At 41.9% G+C, this 15,172-nt stretch overlaps 1 protein-coding gene across 1 annotated transcript in view; it reads left to right on the plus strand.

Moving 5' to 3' along the window:
• Positions 1 to 15,172, plus strand: part of LOC145415718 (tectonic-2-like) — a 45,912-nt gene that overhangs the window by 6,601 nt on the left and 24,139 nt on the right. Inside the window, exons 4-5 of the mRNA XM_080284943.1 lie at positions 1,511 to 2,655; positions 4,834 to 4,931. Coding sequence (XP_080141069.1) covers positions 1,511 to 2,655; positions 4,834 to 4,931 — 1,243 coding nt within the window. The remainder of the gene's footprint in view (positions 1 to 1,510; positions 2,656 to 4,833; positions 4,932 to 15,172) is intronic.

Below are 15,172 nucleotides of genomic sequence, written 5' to 3' on the forward strand. Positions count from 1 at the left end.
TCTCCCACTCTCATTGCATCTTATCTTCCTTCCTTCCTCATTGCTTATCTCCCACACTCCGCAGTGCTTCTTATCTCCCTCCTTCCCTCAGTACTTCATATCTCCCTCCCTCCCTCAGTACTTTTTATCTCCCTCCCTCCCTCAGTACTTTTTATCTCCATCTCCCCCTCAGTGCATCTTATCTCCCTCCCTCCCTCCCTCAGTGCATCTTAACTTCCTACCTCCCTCCCTCAGTACTTCATAACTCCCTTCCTCCCTCCCTCAGTGCTTCATATCTCCTTCCCTCCCTCAGTTCTTATCTCCCTCTCTCTGTGTGTTTATCTTCATCCTGAGACTTCCATTATTATTACTTATATCCCTTATGTCTCTACTTCAGGTCAGTTTTCTTTTAGTTTGAAAGAATATCCAGACTGGAGGAGTTAGATATACAGGTTGTCATTAACCTCAGTCATGCAGAGGTTCTTTCCAAAGCTGAAAATTTACCTTGAGATACTGTAGCAAGAAAACAATTCCATATATAAGTCATCAGGTTGAAAGGGTTGATTGATAAGTATAGATGGAGGTTGAAGAGTTATTATTACTCAGTAATTTGTACTTTTTATGTTTGAGGAGTTTACAATATGAGAGGCAAAAATTCCACATTCTTATGGTCAGATAGAGTGGGGATTGAAGTATATGTAGCGATCAGAGAGGGAAAATGTTGGTCCTGGTGGGTTTTCCCCTCATATGTTGGCCTCCTCAGAGAAGTCTAGAATACAATGGCGAACTCACCACATTTTCACAGTCGGATAGAGGGATTTTTAAAGTATAATCAGTCAAAAACAGAAAATGGAGGGGGGGTTCCTGGCGAGTTTGCCCCTCATATTCCAGACTCAGGGCTCTTGCTAACTGCCTATGGTTTCAAGCCATTTGGCTCCAAAGGTTTCTGAATTACAAGCCAAATATATTTTTAGTAGCCAAACTGACCACGAGCCAAAATATTTTACAAACAATAAATATATTTATTTAATTACACATTGTGATAATTAGAATCATATAATGAGGTTTTAAACTTTCACAATGGCGACAAGGATAGACTTAATAATCGATCACAGTGTGCTATGAGATTTACATACCGTATTTTGTAGTTTACTGGGTTTTGAAGTGGATGTATTTTCTCCTCGCCAAAAGGCGACTTGCGTGAAAAATTTGTTCGCCAAAGGGAAAAAAATACTCGCATTTGCTAGCTGTGGCTCGCCAAACAAGAGGCCTGAGACCCCTTATTTAGTGTGCTACATTTACATTTTGTTGTTGCAGAGAATGTTATCTGTCAAGATTCCTGCATTACAGGAAATTTTATTAACTGTGGTAATAGACTTAAAACTGGAAACAAAAATAAGAAATCTTTCTTTGTGCATTTGTAGATAGAGTACCCATGTTAGATTTTGCTGCATTATGCTCTACTTTGATGAGTGTTTTTCTAAAAATATTGTAAGCATTGTACAGAACAGGATGTTCCATGTCTTTCCAGGATTGTTTTGGATTTGAGACAACCACTCTCATGTGCCTGGAAGGCTTACAAGGTGGTCAAGAAACTAGTAAACATCCAGAACACATGTGCCAGTACTGGAGACCATATACTTCTGCTTGGCATGACCTGCTGTGCATTGCTATTGAAAATACACCATATCTTGGACACTACTATAGACATGAGCAACCAGTTAGGGATTTCAAAGACTACCTGTCAAGAGTTAAGCAACCCTGTCACAGTTACAGATGCAACAATGACCACATTCGTGACCAAAGATTTTATCAGTATTATATCTTGGGGTCACCTCTGGAGACATTATTGATAACAAATGATTCTGAAGTAAGAAGTGTGCTTTCTTTACCACAACAGTTGCTGAATGGTGTGTGTATCAGAACATTACCAGTGTATTTCCTGGAGGACTTTAGCAATAAGTGTCCTATATCATTATCCCCAAGTGTATGCAACCAGGACCCTATGCTAAGTGTGGCAACCTATCTCAGTGATTCAGGTTATAATGTTGAGGTCATTGGCAATTTTAATACCTTAGAAACTGTTAATATTTCTGTAGTTTATGAGTGCCTCAGTGATGATATTCTGAAGTACATCAAGATACATGAAAGTAAGAATAAGAGCTACATGAAATTTGGGAGGAGAGAAAATAGACATGATAAAGAATGCAAAGAAAGCAAGCTCCCTTACTATAATGCATCATCACAGACGTGTGAAAATGCTGTCCTTAGTGTGGAATATAGCTTTGGCTGGAGTGGATCTTTTATCTATGAAATTCATTCAAAAATTAAATTGGGAAATATACCACTGGGCATGGAATCATCCAGTCCAAGCTTTAAAATTTTACAGAAAGGAAAATCAACCAACCAAAACAGAAAACTTCGGCACATCAACAAATTCAAATTCTCCACTGCCCCAAAAGTGTCACTTATTCAACACTTTAGTGTCAGTTTCCATCATATAGGTGCCACTGACATGAGTGAAACAGTGAGCAGAAATTTGAGTACCACTGACAGGAATTTGACTGCTGAAGGGAATGACACGACTGTGGAAGATAATTATATACTGGATTTGTCAGAACGGTCAGGCAACCCAGGATATCAGCTGAACAGGCCACTGTTGGCTGGTTATGCAATGTAAGTACATGAAAAAAAAAATTCAGTTAATAGATACGGTACTTTACTGCTGTACATAAACTATCAGAGTTTGACATGTACTGTAATTTTTCAAGCTATGTTCTTGAATTTATTATTTTTAGTTAGCATTGCATTGTACCACTATTGTTTTATAAATGCCTTACCATATCTAGGTCTTGCGGATGTACAGTGTAGATGGTAAGCTGCTAGTTGCCATCAAGAGTTTTTATGATGGTACTGAGGTATGTGTAAGGGCAAATGGGCATCTAAGTGAATGGTTCACGATCAGTATAGGTGTGTGACAAAGTTGTGAGATGTCCCCATGGTTGTTCAATATGTTTATGAATGGGGTGATGGATGAAGTAAAAACATGAGTAATGGAATGAGGGATGCCGTTGTTGATGGTCGAATATCTCAGATTTGTTGTATGCTGATGATCCAGTGCAACATGCAAATACTGGACAAGAGCTTGGTAGGCTAGTGCAGAGTTTTGTAAATGTCTGTGAGCATCATGCCTTGAGAGTAAATGTAGAAAAGAGAAAAGTGATCGCTATTGAGAGAGAAGGTGACTTCCAGTTTGATGTTACAGTAAATGGAGAGAGACTGGAATTGGTGAGAGAGTTCAAATACAGTACCTGGGTACAGTGTTAGAAAAGAGAAGATAAAAGGAGTGTTAGTGCCAACTTTAACATATGGATGTGAGATGATGGTTTGGCATGAAAACGAAAAGCCAGGAATAAGAGCAACGGTTTTGGGACTGCTGAGGAATGTATATGGAGTACAGAGAGTGGATAGGATACGGAATAATGTGATACGTGAAAGTTGCAGAGTGAGGAAGTCTGTGGACACCAGAATCGAAGAGTGTGCTGAGATGGTTTGGTCATGTGGAGAGAGTGGATGGCAATAGAGTGGTGAAAAAGGTATATCCATCCATCCATTATTCAGTCCTATGCCACCCATTAGGAGCGTAGAAGCCCGGGGCTAGAACGAATTTGAAGGAGGGAGGAGACGAGGTAGACCAAGAAGAAGGTGAAGGGATATGGTGGATGAGTGTGTGAGGAAGTTAGGTATGGTAATTGGTGAGGCCAAGGGTCTGACAAGAGACCAAGCTGGATGGATGAATTTTGTGTGGAGAAGTGTATAACCAGGGATTTGGTACCCTTTTTTAATGTGACAGCATTCAGATTGGCTCTGTCAGATAGATATATATGCAGCTACAGAATGAGGTGAAATTTGTTTGGCCTGTATGATGGAGCCAGGATTTCAAGGGTTCGAATGATGAGTGAATGGAAGCATGGCCCATTGAATTGGGCAACTTTGGCTGTTTGGCTGTTGCTACTCCTCACCCTGCCCTAGGGTGGGAAAAGAGGTCTGGATGATGATGATTACTTACTGTACCTTATCTAGAAAATGCAGAGATCACATATTGTGTTGTTGTTAGACATGCTCTTGATCCGCTTTGGACAGACCTGCTGCACAATACCTTTCTTCACATGGTGATCACACATACATATATATATATTACACATACAGTATATATATATATTACATATATATATAATATATATATACTGTATATATAAATATATAATATATATATATTATATATATATATATATATATATATATATATATATATATATATCTCTCTCTCTCTCTCTCTCTCTCTCTCTCTATACTGTATATATATGGTATATGTATGAGGTTTAGGGGGGAAAGGGAGGGGGAGGCCAAGGATGAGATGGAGGAATGGAATGGAGGGGTATATGAGAGAGGAGAGTGTCAGCTGGGAGCAGGGCAGCGAAATGGCGGGGGATGGGGTGACCTGGAGGCGATTTGTTTGTGGTCACCCCTTACGGGATTAAGGCGTCCGGCAATAGATAGATAGTTTGGATGCATTGGCTGGGAATATTATGACTACCGTAATAAATTAGAGCATATTATATAACAGTTCAGTCTCACCTTAACTATGTGGACTAAGTAGCTTCACCCTTGGCCCTTGGAGTCGTGATGGAAAAATACCAGATTAGATGATGGCCACACTTTCTTATTCTCCACATTAGCTATTTATGTGAGATGTATTTTGCTTAATGCCAGTCATACCATACTTGAGCTACTAATGTTTGTATGATGTAGTAGTATAAGGTATGAGTACCGTTCTTTATTTTTTCATTCCAGATACAACACTACAGCCCCTGACAACAGAAGCTTAGAATCAGAGGAACTGTTGTATGTAGAGGTGAACAGTACCACAGGATTTTATGTGTGGAGGCCAGGTAAGGAATATTTGTAATTGTCATAGGAATAATCAGGTATAACTGCATGGTATATAATGTGTACTGAGTAGTACAGTATTGGTGGTTTACTTGGTAAAGTTAATCCAGTTCAGTGTTACCTATAAAGGATTTATGTTCATTTCTCACATAATGGCACTCATGAGTGAGTACTGGTCATTTTTTAATTAAATGTGTGGACTAAGTAGACTATCTTTGAAGCTCTGCACTGCTGTTGGGATAAAGATTTAATGTCATAAACTATTACCAGGCTGCCTCGGTGTCTGGTAGACATTATTCACATCCATATACTGTACAGTATACATATATATTATAGGTTCATGCATTATTACTAGACTGCCTTAGTGTCTGCATAGGCACTATTATATCCTTAATACCGGTACCGTACTAGTCACATCCATTTGTTCGTTCGTTTTTGAAGGCTCCAATATGCTTGCATGCGTCATCCTTGGTCGCCTAATGGCGGCTTTCCATGCTGCTCGGTCTCTGGCAGCTTTCCTATTTAGTCCCTTAACCCTGAGGTCACATTCAGTCACCTTGACCCAGGTCTTTTTCGGTCTGCCTCTTGCAACCCTATCCCTAACATTAACGTTCATCACTTTCTGCACCCAGTTATCATCCCCCATCCTCTCCACATGTCCAGACCATCTCAATCTACGTCTTCTCATCACAACCCAAATACCCTCTAGTCCCAACCCATCTCTCAACTCCTCCATTGTAAACCTAGCCCCCTCCCAGGCCTTGGACTCAAGGGTGCACTGCACATCCACCTAATCATTGCCATTTCTGTATGTTTGAGCCTGCGAATATCCTCTTCCTTTACTGTCCAGGTTTCACTACCATACAGCATCACACTCTTAACATGCTGCATACAAAGATCCCTTAGCACGAAGGGAGAGCCCTGTCAGTGTCCAGAGAGGCAGCAGCTCCCTCAACTTCTTTCAACCTCTCCTCACTCTAGCCACAGAGCTAGCTCCTGCCTCACCTCCAGTGCACAACATATCTCTCCATAACAAAACGCTTCCACACACTAAAGAGACTTACCAGCAAGTTTGATCCTTTCATGCCTGACAATCTACCCATGCTCTCCCTGACACACTGCACACATGAAATTTACGCTATCTTGCAGTTGACCTCTAATACCACTACATCTCTCATGCACCCACTTACCCCAAACACTGCACAAGATGGAATTACTTCCCATGCCCTTGTGACAAATCGCACATGGCCACTCTCCCTTTTCTTTGATAGTACTGCCTCCAGCCCAAGATACCATCACTTTTGTTTAATCAGCATTTACTCTTAAGCCCTTGTGCCCCATACCATCTCTCCATTTCCTAAGTCTTTCCTCCACCTCCCTTTCATTCTCTTTAACCAGCACCAAATCATCAGCATGCATCATCTTCCACAGGAGTCCATTTCTGAAGTCACGTGAGAGTGCTTCAGGTACCATGATAAACAACAAGGGACCCAAGACTGATCCCTGATGCACACCAACATTCACGGAAAACTCATCACTCAAATCTACATTCACCTGTACCTGGGTGTGAGCAACCACATAAAGTAAAAGTCCTCTAATTCGGCATCTTCGGGACCAAGCAGGTGCTGAAAGAGCAGAAACTGCCGGATGACTGGGAAAGCCTGCTAAAAAGTTTCTAGCAATCATGGTCGGTCACCCAAATACAATCACAGTGTCTAGCAAGTATTATTGGTCAACCCCAAGCACTAAATATTGATAAGCAGCTTATATTCAGTATATTTAATGATACACTACACATGAACTTACCTGTATGTACATATGTACAGAGTAAAATGGCACGACAAAGTTTCCAAACTTTCAAAAGGTCCCACTTACCCAGGCACTCACGCGTCATGATGGCCAACGGCGCATGTAGTGTTGGCAAGCAGAAATCTTCAAAAGTGCTCAGCTCAGCTTAAAATGCGCTAAGTTATAGGTGAACGCTCAAATTTTTGCGCTAAATTGGACTTCAAAATGTGCTAGATATAGAAGAATATCTGATATACAGTATATTGGCAGTAAATTATTATGAAAAGCACTAAATTATTATGAATAGTGCTAGATCTAGCGCCAAATTGGCAACTATGGGCGCACGGGTATTAGCAACGAAAGCAACCCCGTTGCGGGTGCCAATCGTCTCAGTATATGTGCCGGAAGAGCAGAGGACTTTTGTAATGGAATTATTTATTAAAACCATCAAAAGACCGGAAATACCATACGACCAGATGCTGAATGATAGGACTTTTACTGTACATGGTCATAGACTCTAACCAGCCACTCCTCAATCCCACACTTTCTCATTGTCCACCTCACCACCTCTCTAGGGACTCTGTCAAAGGCCATCTCTAAATCAACAAAAACAAAGTACAGTTCACCTTTCTTTCCCATGTATTTCTCTTCAAGCTGTCAAACAGTGAATATGGCATCAGTGGTCCCTTTGCCTGGCATAAACTGTATGTGTATATATATATATATATACAAACATACACCCGTACCCAGATATCCGGCAGTGTTGTGTACCAGTGGGAGTGTTTGGTCAGTAAGTATTTTGGATATCGAAGCAGTTTTCCCCATGAGATACTGAAGAAAAGCCAGAGATGCATTCCAGACCCAAAACCAAACTCTCATATACCTTACTCAATCAAGAGAGACTGACACAGAAACACCAGGGGTAATGTTATTATCCACATAAGCATTACTATTGCTAAAAAACAGCACATCAAACATCACATGCAGGAGGGGGGGGGGACATGCGGTGTTTAACACTGCTTCAGGGCAACTAAACAGCCAGACAGGCTGCTGGCAGTGTGCCATGTGGGGGTGGAGGAGGGCAGGGGTGATGGCGAGGGAGACAAGCATGGGTGGGGGAGGGTGGGGTCACAGGGAAGGAGGCAAGAAAACCAAACAGCCTTGTTACCCCCCCCTCCCACCCTAGTCTCACACACACACACACACACACACACACACACACACACACACACACACACACACACACACACACACACACACACACACACCGCTCGCTGGTGCAGTGGTAACGTTCTCGCTTGCCATCTGGTAGACGGAAGTTCACGCCTCGCTCAGGTTGCGAAAATTTTCACACCGACGAAGTGGGTGGTTACTGTCCCCCTTGAGCAAGGGGACGGGTGTGTGCGTGTGTGAAGGTCACAGCCTTGCCCTTAGAACGGACTATATGAGCTCTCAGCTCCCTTCCGGGAGGGTAAAAAGCTGACGATCACGACCATCAGGTGATCCTGACCGACCTGGTGAATTACACACACACATACACACACACAGGTTGCCGACAGAGATGAAGCTCATCCTGGATCGTGGGGAAATAATCGCTGAAGCAGTGATGAAAAGGAGACCAGCCTATTTGTGATTATGTTAATGAGTGAGTGAGTGGTGGTCCCGTAGGACATTAGTTAAAAAAAAAAAAGAAAAAAAAAAAAGCGGTTTTGGTCATAAAATGAACAAGATATAGTGGAAATAGAAAGTCTCCATATGGTTGAATCATGGTGGAAGGGGATGGTGCTTTGTTTACAACTGGAGAGAGAGAGTTTGAGGGCTTCTCTGAAGAGGATGTGGAAAATGGAAGTATTAAGTTGAACCAAAGAAGAGTAGCAAGAGTAATGAAAACAGCAGAGAGGAACGTCCAAGAGATAAAAAAAAGGTATGGGCAGTATTTAGAGAGTTACTGGAACGGACCATAGAGCAGGAAAACGAGATCAAGATTCTACGGAATAAACTGGAAAAAGTTTGTACAAGCAGTGACAAACAAGAAAGAGAAGTTACAGAATTAAAAGTGAGCAATGAATCTGCCTCTAATGAAATAAAATAGCTTAAGAGGGAGAATAAGAAGTTGGAAGAAGAAAGGGACAGGATGAAAAGCAAACTAGATGAGTATGAATCCAAATCAAGAATACAAGACGAGCACATTAAAGAAATCAAGGAGCAACATAAGGGGTGGAAGAAGATTCAGGAAGAAGGAAATGTAAATTTGAAGGAGATTATAGAACAACAAAGCAAGGAAAAGATGGAGAGGGAAGTGGTTAGGGTGCTGAGAAGTGGAGAATCTTTAGTTAGGGATGTAGCAGATAAGAAAAAAATGTGTAATAATTTCAGGAGTTAAAGGAAAACGTATGACAATAAGATCAGAAAGAGAAAGAGAAACACTGAGTAAGGTTAAAGGAATAATATCAGTTGTCATGGAGGAAAACGAAGCTCAAGAAGAGATTGAAGAGGTGATTATGTTAGAAAAGTACGAGGAAGGAGGGGCAAGGCCATTGAAGGTAAAGTTTAAGTCCCAGGCAACAGTAAACGAAATTATCGGTAGAACATGGAAATTATCAGACAAGGAAGGGTTAAAAAAATGTTTGGATAAGGAGAGATGCAAATGAGGAAGAAAGAGCTAAAATAAAGGAGTTAGTAAAGGAAGCAAAGGTAAAAAAACGAACAGAGAACGGGGGAAGAGAAGACAGTGTTTTATTGGAGAGTCATGGATCAGAAATTAAGGCAGTGGTACCGATGGAGAGAAAGAGAAAAGAGGGTATAAAAAACATCAAAAATAATTTGAAGGTGGCATATACTAATGTTGGTGGTTTAATGTCGGCAAAGCTAGAAAGCAACGATTTTTTGAGGGTACATGAACCTGATGTTATGTGCTTTGTAGAGACCAAGATAAGAGAAGATATTGATGTTCATATGGGAGATGGTAAATACAAACTGTGAAGAGACAGAAAAGAAAAAACAGGAGGAGGAGTGATGATAGCAGTGAAGAACATAAATGTAGATACCGTGGAAATGGGATAAGGCAGGGCTGAAGTGGGTTAGTGCCCCACCCCGTAAAAAGAACTAACTAAAGTGGATAAAGCTCCTCGGACCAGGACAGACCATACGTTGATGACTAAGGAATGGACAAAGGACATTCTGAGGGTGGGAACGTGGAATGTGAGAGGAGTGAATGATGAAGTGAAAGAGAGAGAGATTGTTCAGGTGCTTAAGGATGCAAGAGTGGATGTATGTGGATTGACTGAAACTAAATGGAAAGGTGAAAGGGTGAGAGAATGGGAATATGGTTTAGGTATATGTGTGGGAGTTAATGAAAATAAGAGGGCAAGAGAGGGAGTATGTCTGATGAAAAGCAAGAAGTCGAAGGAGAATCTAAGAGAGTATGGAACAGTGGGTGCAAGGATTGTATGGGTGAGGATGAAAGTAAGTATACAAGCGTTGGCGATTGTATGTGTGTATGCTCCGACAGAGGACTGAGTGGCAAGAGTGAAAAATGAGTTTTGGGCGAAAGTAGAAGCATGTATGGACAAACTTGAGAGGAGCGAGAGAGTGCTTTTGATTGGAGACATGAATGGCAAAGTTAGGAATGTATGAGTGGATGGAGTGGTTGGTCAGTGGGGTGTGCCAGCTGAAGCAGATGGGAATGGTAGTGCTTTGGTGGACATCTGTGCTGGTAAGGGGTTGGCAATAGCCAGCACCTACTTTCGGCATAAGATGATCCACTGTTATACATGGAGAGTAATGAGGAGGATGGATGATGAACTTGTCGAGTGAAAGGCAATGATAGACTACGTGTGTGTGGATGAGCGAATGAGAAGACAAGTGTTGGATGCAAGAGTGTGGAGAGGGTGGGGGAATGGAATCTCGGACCATCACTTAGTGATGGCCAAGGTAAAGCTGCAAAGAAAATGGTTGAGGAGACGAAGGGGAAGACTGGAGGAAACAGCTCCTGTGAGAAGAGTGGAGAATCTGCAAGATAGTGAGAAAAAATGGCAGAGTATAAGAGCATAGTGGAAGAAAAAGTGGGAAGGTATGAGCTAGAGCAGATGGAAGGGGTGGAAGACGTATGTAAGATATTTACGGAAGAGATAGGCGCAGCATGTGAGGTGGTTTGTGGAGTGAGGAGGAGATGCAAGGGTGTGCAAGGGGCAGCATGGTGGAATGGTGAGGTGAAACGAGCTGTGGAACAAAAGAAGAAGGCATATAGTGAATGGTTAGTGAGTAGAGGTAGGGGAGAAGATGCAAGAGAGAAGAGAGAGGTATATGCGAGCAGGAGAAGGGAGGTGAGGAGACTGGTGAAGGAGAGTAAGAAGAAAGTGGATGAAGAGTTTGGGAGGAATCTGAGTGTGAAATGGAGGGAGAGTAAGAAATTGTTTTGGAAGGAGGTAAAGAAAGTAAGGCAGTGTGAAAGGGGAAATAGTAGGGGAGTGAAAGATAGGAATAATAGATTGTTGGTGGCGAAGAGAGAGAAATTGAGGAGATGGAAGGAGCACTTTGAGGATTTGTTGAATGTAGAGAGTGAGAGCAGTGTGAGTATAAGTGGTTAGGGAATGGCTGGGAGAAGAAGAGATGAGAGGAGGGAGGAAGAGATCAGTAGGGCGGAAGCAGTGGAAGCAATGAAGAAGATCAAGTTGGGAAAGGCCCCAGGAATTGATGGAGTGTGTGGTGAAATGCTGAGGTATGGGGGTGAGATTGTTGTGGAGTGGATATGGAAGTTGTGTAGAGTGGCTTGGGAAGAGGGAAGGGTTCCAGAGAACTGGAAATCGGGTATAATTGTTCCTTTATACAAAGGAAAAAGGGTGAGAGAAGTATGTGGTAACCATAGGGGTATTTGCCTTCTTAGTGTGACTGGTAAAATATATGGTAGACTACTCATTGATAGGGTTAGGCATATGACAGAGGAGCTAGTTGGAGAAGAACAAGGGGGATTTAGGAAGGGAAAAGGATGTGTAGATCAGATATTGGTTCTAAGATGTTTAGTGGAGAAGTATCTAGAGAAGGGAAAGAAAGTGTATGCTGTCTTCATGGACTTGGGGAAAGCTTATGACAGAATAGATAGGCAAGGTATGTGGAAGGTATTAAGAATATATGGAGTGGAGGGGAAATTGTTGAGTGCTGTGAAGAGTATGTACGAAGGAGGTAGAGCTACGGTGCAAGTGGATGGTGAGCTGAGTGAGTTCTTTGATCTCAATGTGGGACTGAAACAGGGTTGTGTGATGTCTCCATGACTGTTCAATATATACATGGATGGGGTTGTAAAGGAGGTGCAAGGTAGGTCAGTGGATGTGGGGGTGGCTCTAATGAATGAGGGTGAGATTTGGAAGATTCTGGTGTTGCTGTTTGCTGATGATACAATATTGTTGAGTGAAGATGAATGGGAGTTGCAAGGTTTGGTGAATGAATTTGGGACAGTGTGTAGGAGGAGGAAGCTGAAAGTTAACGTAAACAAAAGTAAAGTTATGGTGTTTGAGAGGAATGAAGTCACAGAATGTACAGTGAGGTTGGATGGTGAGGATATGGAGAATGTGAGTGCATTCAAGTACTTGGGTAGTGTGATGAGTAAGGATGGAACTTTGGGGGATGAAGTGCATGAAAGGGTACAGCAGGGAAGGAAGGTTGTTGGTTCACTGAAAGCAGTGATGACAAATAGGGAGGTGAGTATGGAAGTTAAGAAGTCACTGCATGATAATATTGTGATCCCTACCCTGATGTATGGAAGCGAGGCGTGGATCTTGCAAGAGGGGAACAAGTCAAGAGTGAGAGCAGTGGAAATGAGTTACTTGAGAGGAGCATGTGGAGTGACATGGAGGGACAGGTTGACGAATGAAGAAGTGAAGGAACGTTGTGGGGTGGGTGTGGATGTGGTTGAGAAGATTAGGAGAAATACACTGAGGTGGTTTGGACATGTGGAGAGAGTGGAGAATGAAAGACTGACTAAGAGGGTGTATGTAGGTGAGGTGGAGGGAGGGAGAGGGAGAGGTAGACTGAGGATGAGGTGGAGGGATGGAGTTGAGAGGTATATGAGGGAGGGGGGATGAGCTGGGGGAAGGGTAGTCAAATGGTGAGTGACAAAGCGACTTGGAGGCGTTTTGTCTGCGGCCATCCTTTGCGGGATTAGGGTGTTGGGCTATAGATAGATAGATAGAAATTGGAGAGAATAGCAAGAGAGATATGGCGGTAGTGTATGTTCCCTCTAAGACAAGAGCATGGAGTGATGAATACCAGGAAATGGTGTCAGACATGGCTAGTTATTTACAGAAAATGACTGAGAAAAGCAACAATATAATTGTAATGGGTGACTTCGATTGTAAAGAGGTGAACTGGGAGGAATGGGACTCAGGAGGCAGCGAAGATTTGTGGGGCACTATATTATTAAATATAACAATGAACAGTGTGATGACGCAATGGGTCAAAGAAGAGACACGGTTCCAAGGTGAGGACACACCAGCAAGACTTGATTTACTGTTTACCAAAGAACCCAATGTAATAGAATCCTTGAAATATCTGTCCTATTGGAAAAAGTGATCATGTGGTCATTGAGTTCCAGATGATAACAGGGAATGTGGAGGCAAGAAATGAGCTTTATGGGAAGGGAAGATACAACTTTGGGAAAGCAAACTTTATAGGATTGAGAAAATTTTTCAAAAATGCAGATTGGAGAAACTTCTGAGAAACAAGAGAGATACAGAGGAAGTGGGATATTTTTCTAGGCCTCAATAATTCGGGAGTGGAAAAAATTTTGCCAAGAGTAAGGGGGAAAGAAAACAGGAAAAAGGAGTGGATTAATAGAAGGTGTGTGATAGCAAAAAAAAGGGAGAGACATGGCGTGGAACAGTTGGAGAAAGAGAGGTAACAACAGAACAAAGGAAGAATATAAAAGAACTAGAAATGAATACACAAGAATACGTAGTGAGGAAGAGAGGAATTTTGAAAAAGGTATAATAGACAAATGTAAGGAAGAACCCAAACTGTTTTATAGATTTGTCAATGGCAAACTGAAACAAAAGGAAGGAATCGTTAAACTGAAAGTAGAAGGAGAGTTCTATAAAGATGTGGCAATGCAAGCAGAAATAATGAACAGATGTTTCCAATCAGTTTTCACTAGTGAGAAGGAGTTTGTGGAAGGGGAGGGAGTAACAAGAAATGTAGTGATAAAAGATATAAAAGTGGAAGTACAGGAAGCGTATGAATTACTGGAAACTCAAGATGTAAGGAAAGCCCCAGGATCAGATGGAATCTCTAATTGGGTACTGAAGGAATGCAGAGAACAACTGGCGGATAAGATTCACAGTTTAATTGTGTGTTCTCTGGAAGAGGGGAAAGTGCCTCAAGACTGGAAGAGGGCAAATGTGGTACCAATTTTTAAGGGAGGAAACAGGGAAGAACCCCTGAATTATAGACCAGTGTCCCTAACCAGCATGGTCGCAAAATTGTGCTAGAGAATTCTGAAAGACAGATGGATAAAATGTCTGGAAGAGATTAATGTTCTGGCTGATAGTCAGTTTGGATTCAGAAGTGGAAGGTCATGTGTTTCCAACTTGTTATTACTCAAGAGTGATTGAGTTGCTACTGGAGAGATGGTTGGGTGGATTGTGTGTATTTAGATTTGGAGAAGGGCTTCGACAAGGTACCCCACAAGAGACTAATGTGGAAACTAGAGCATATAGGAGGACTGAAGGGGAACCTTCTGGAATGGATGAGAGACTTTTTGAGAGACAGACAAATGAGGACAGTAAAAAAGGATAGAATGTCTGGATGGAGGGAAGTAACAAGTGGAGTCGCACAGGGCTCGGTGTTGGCGCCAGTATGTTCCTGATTTACGTAAATGATATAGTAGATGGAGTGAACAGTTATGCAAGTCTGTTTGCTGATGATGCAAAGATCTTGAGGAAGGTAGAGGTTGAGGAGGATTGTTAAATGCTGCAGGAGGATCTGGATAAGATACATGACTGGAGCAGGATATAGGAAATGCAATTTAATGCAAAGAACTGTAAAATTTTGGAAATGGGTAAAAGTACCAAGAGGCCATCACTGAATTATTTGATGGGTAATGAACCAATCACAAAAGCAATAGAAGAGAAAGATTTGGGAGTGCTGGTCCAGGACAGTTTGTCACCTGAAAGAAACATTAACAAGACAGTTAGAGAGATGTATAAACTCCTGACTAATATAAGAGTAGCTTTTCATTATATGGATCAGGAGATGACGAAAAAATTGATAGTGGCCATGATTCACCCCAGGTTAGAATATGCAGCAGTAGTGTGGTCCCCACACAAAAAGAAAGATATAAACAATATTTAGAGAATACAAAGAACAGCAACCAAAATGGTCCCCAATCTGGCAGATCTGTCGTACAGAAAGAGGCTGGAAAAACTGGATTTGCCTTCCTTAGAGGAAAGGAGAAAGAGAGGCG

This window comes from Coenobita brevimanus, chromosome 103, assembly GCF_032717465.1.
Source record: "Coenobita brevimanus isolate Jiangsu-jjx chromosome 103, ASM3271746v2, whole genome shotgun sequence".
Lineage (NCBI taxonomy): Eukaryota > Metazoa > Arthropoda > Malacostraca > Decapoda > Coenobitidae > Coenobita > Coenobita brevimanus.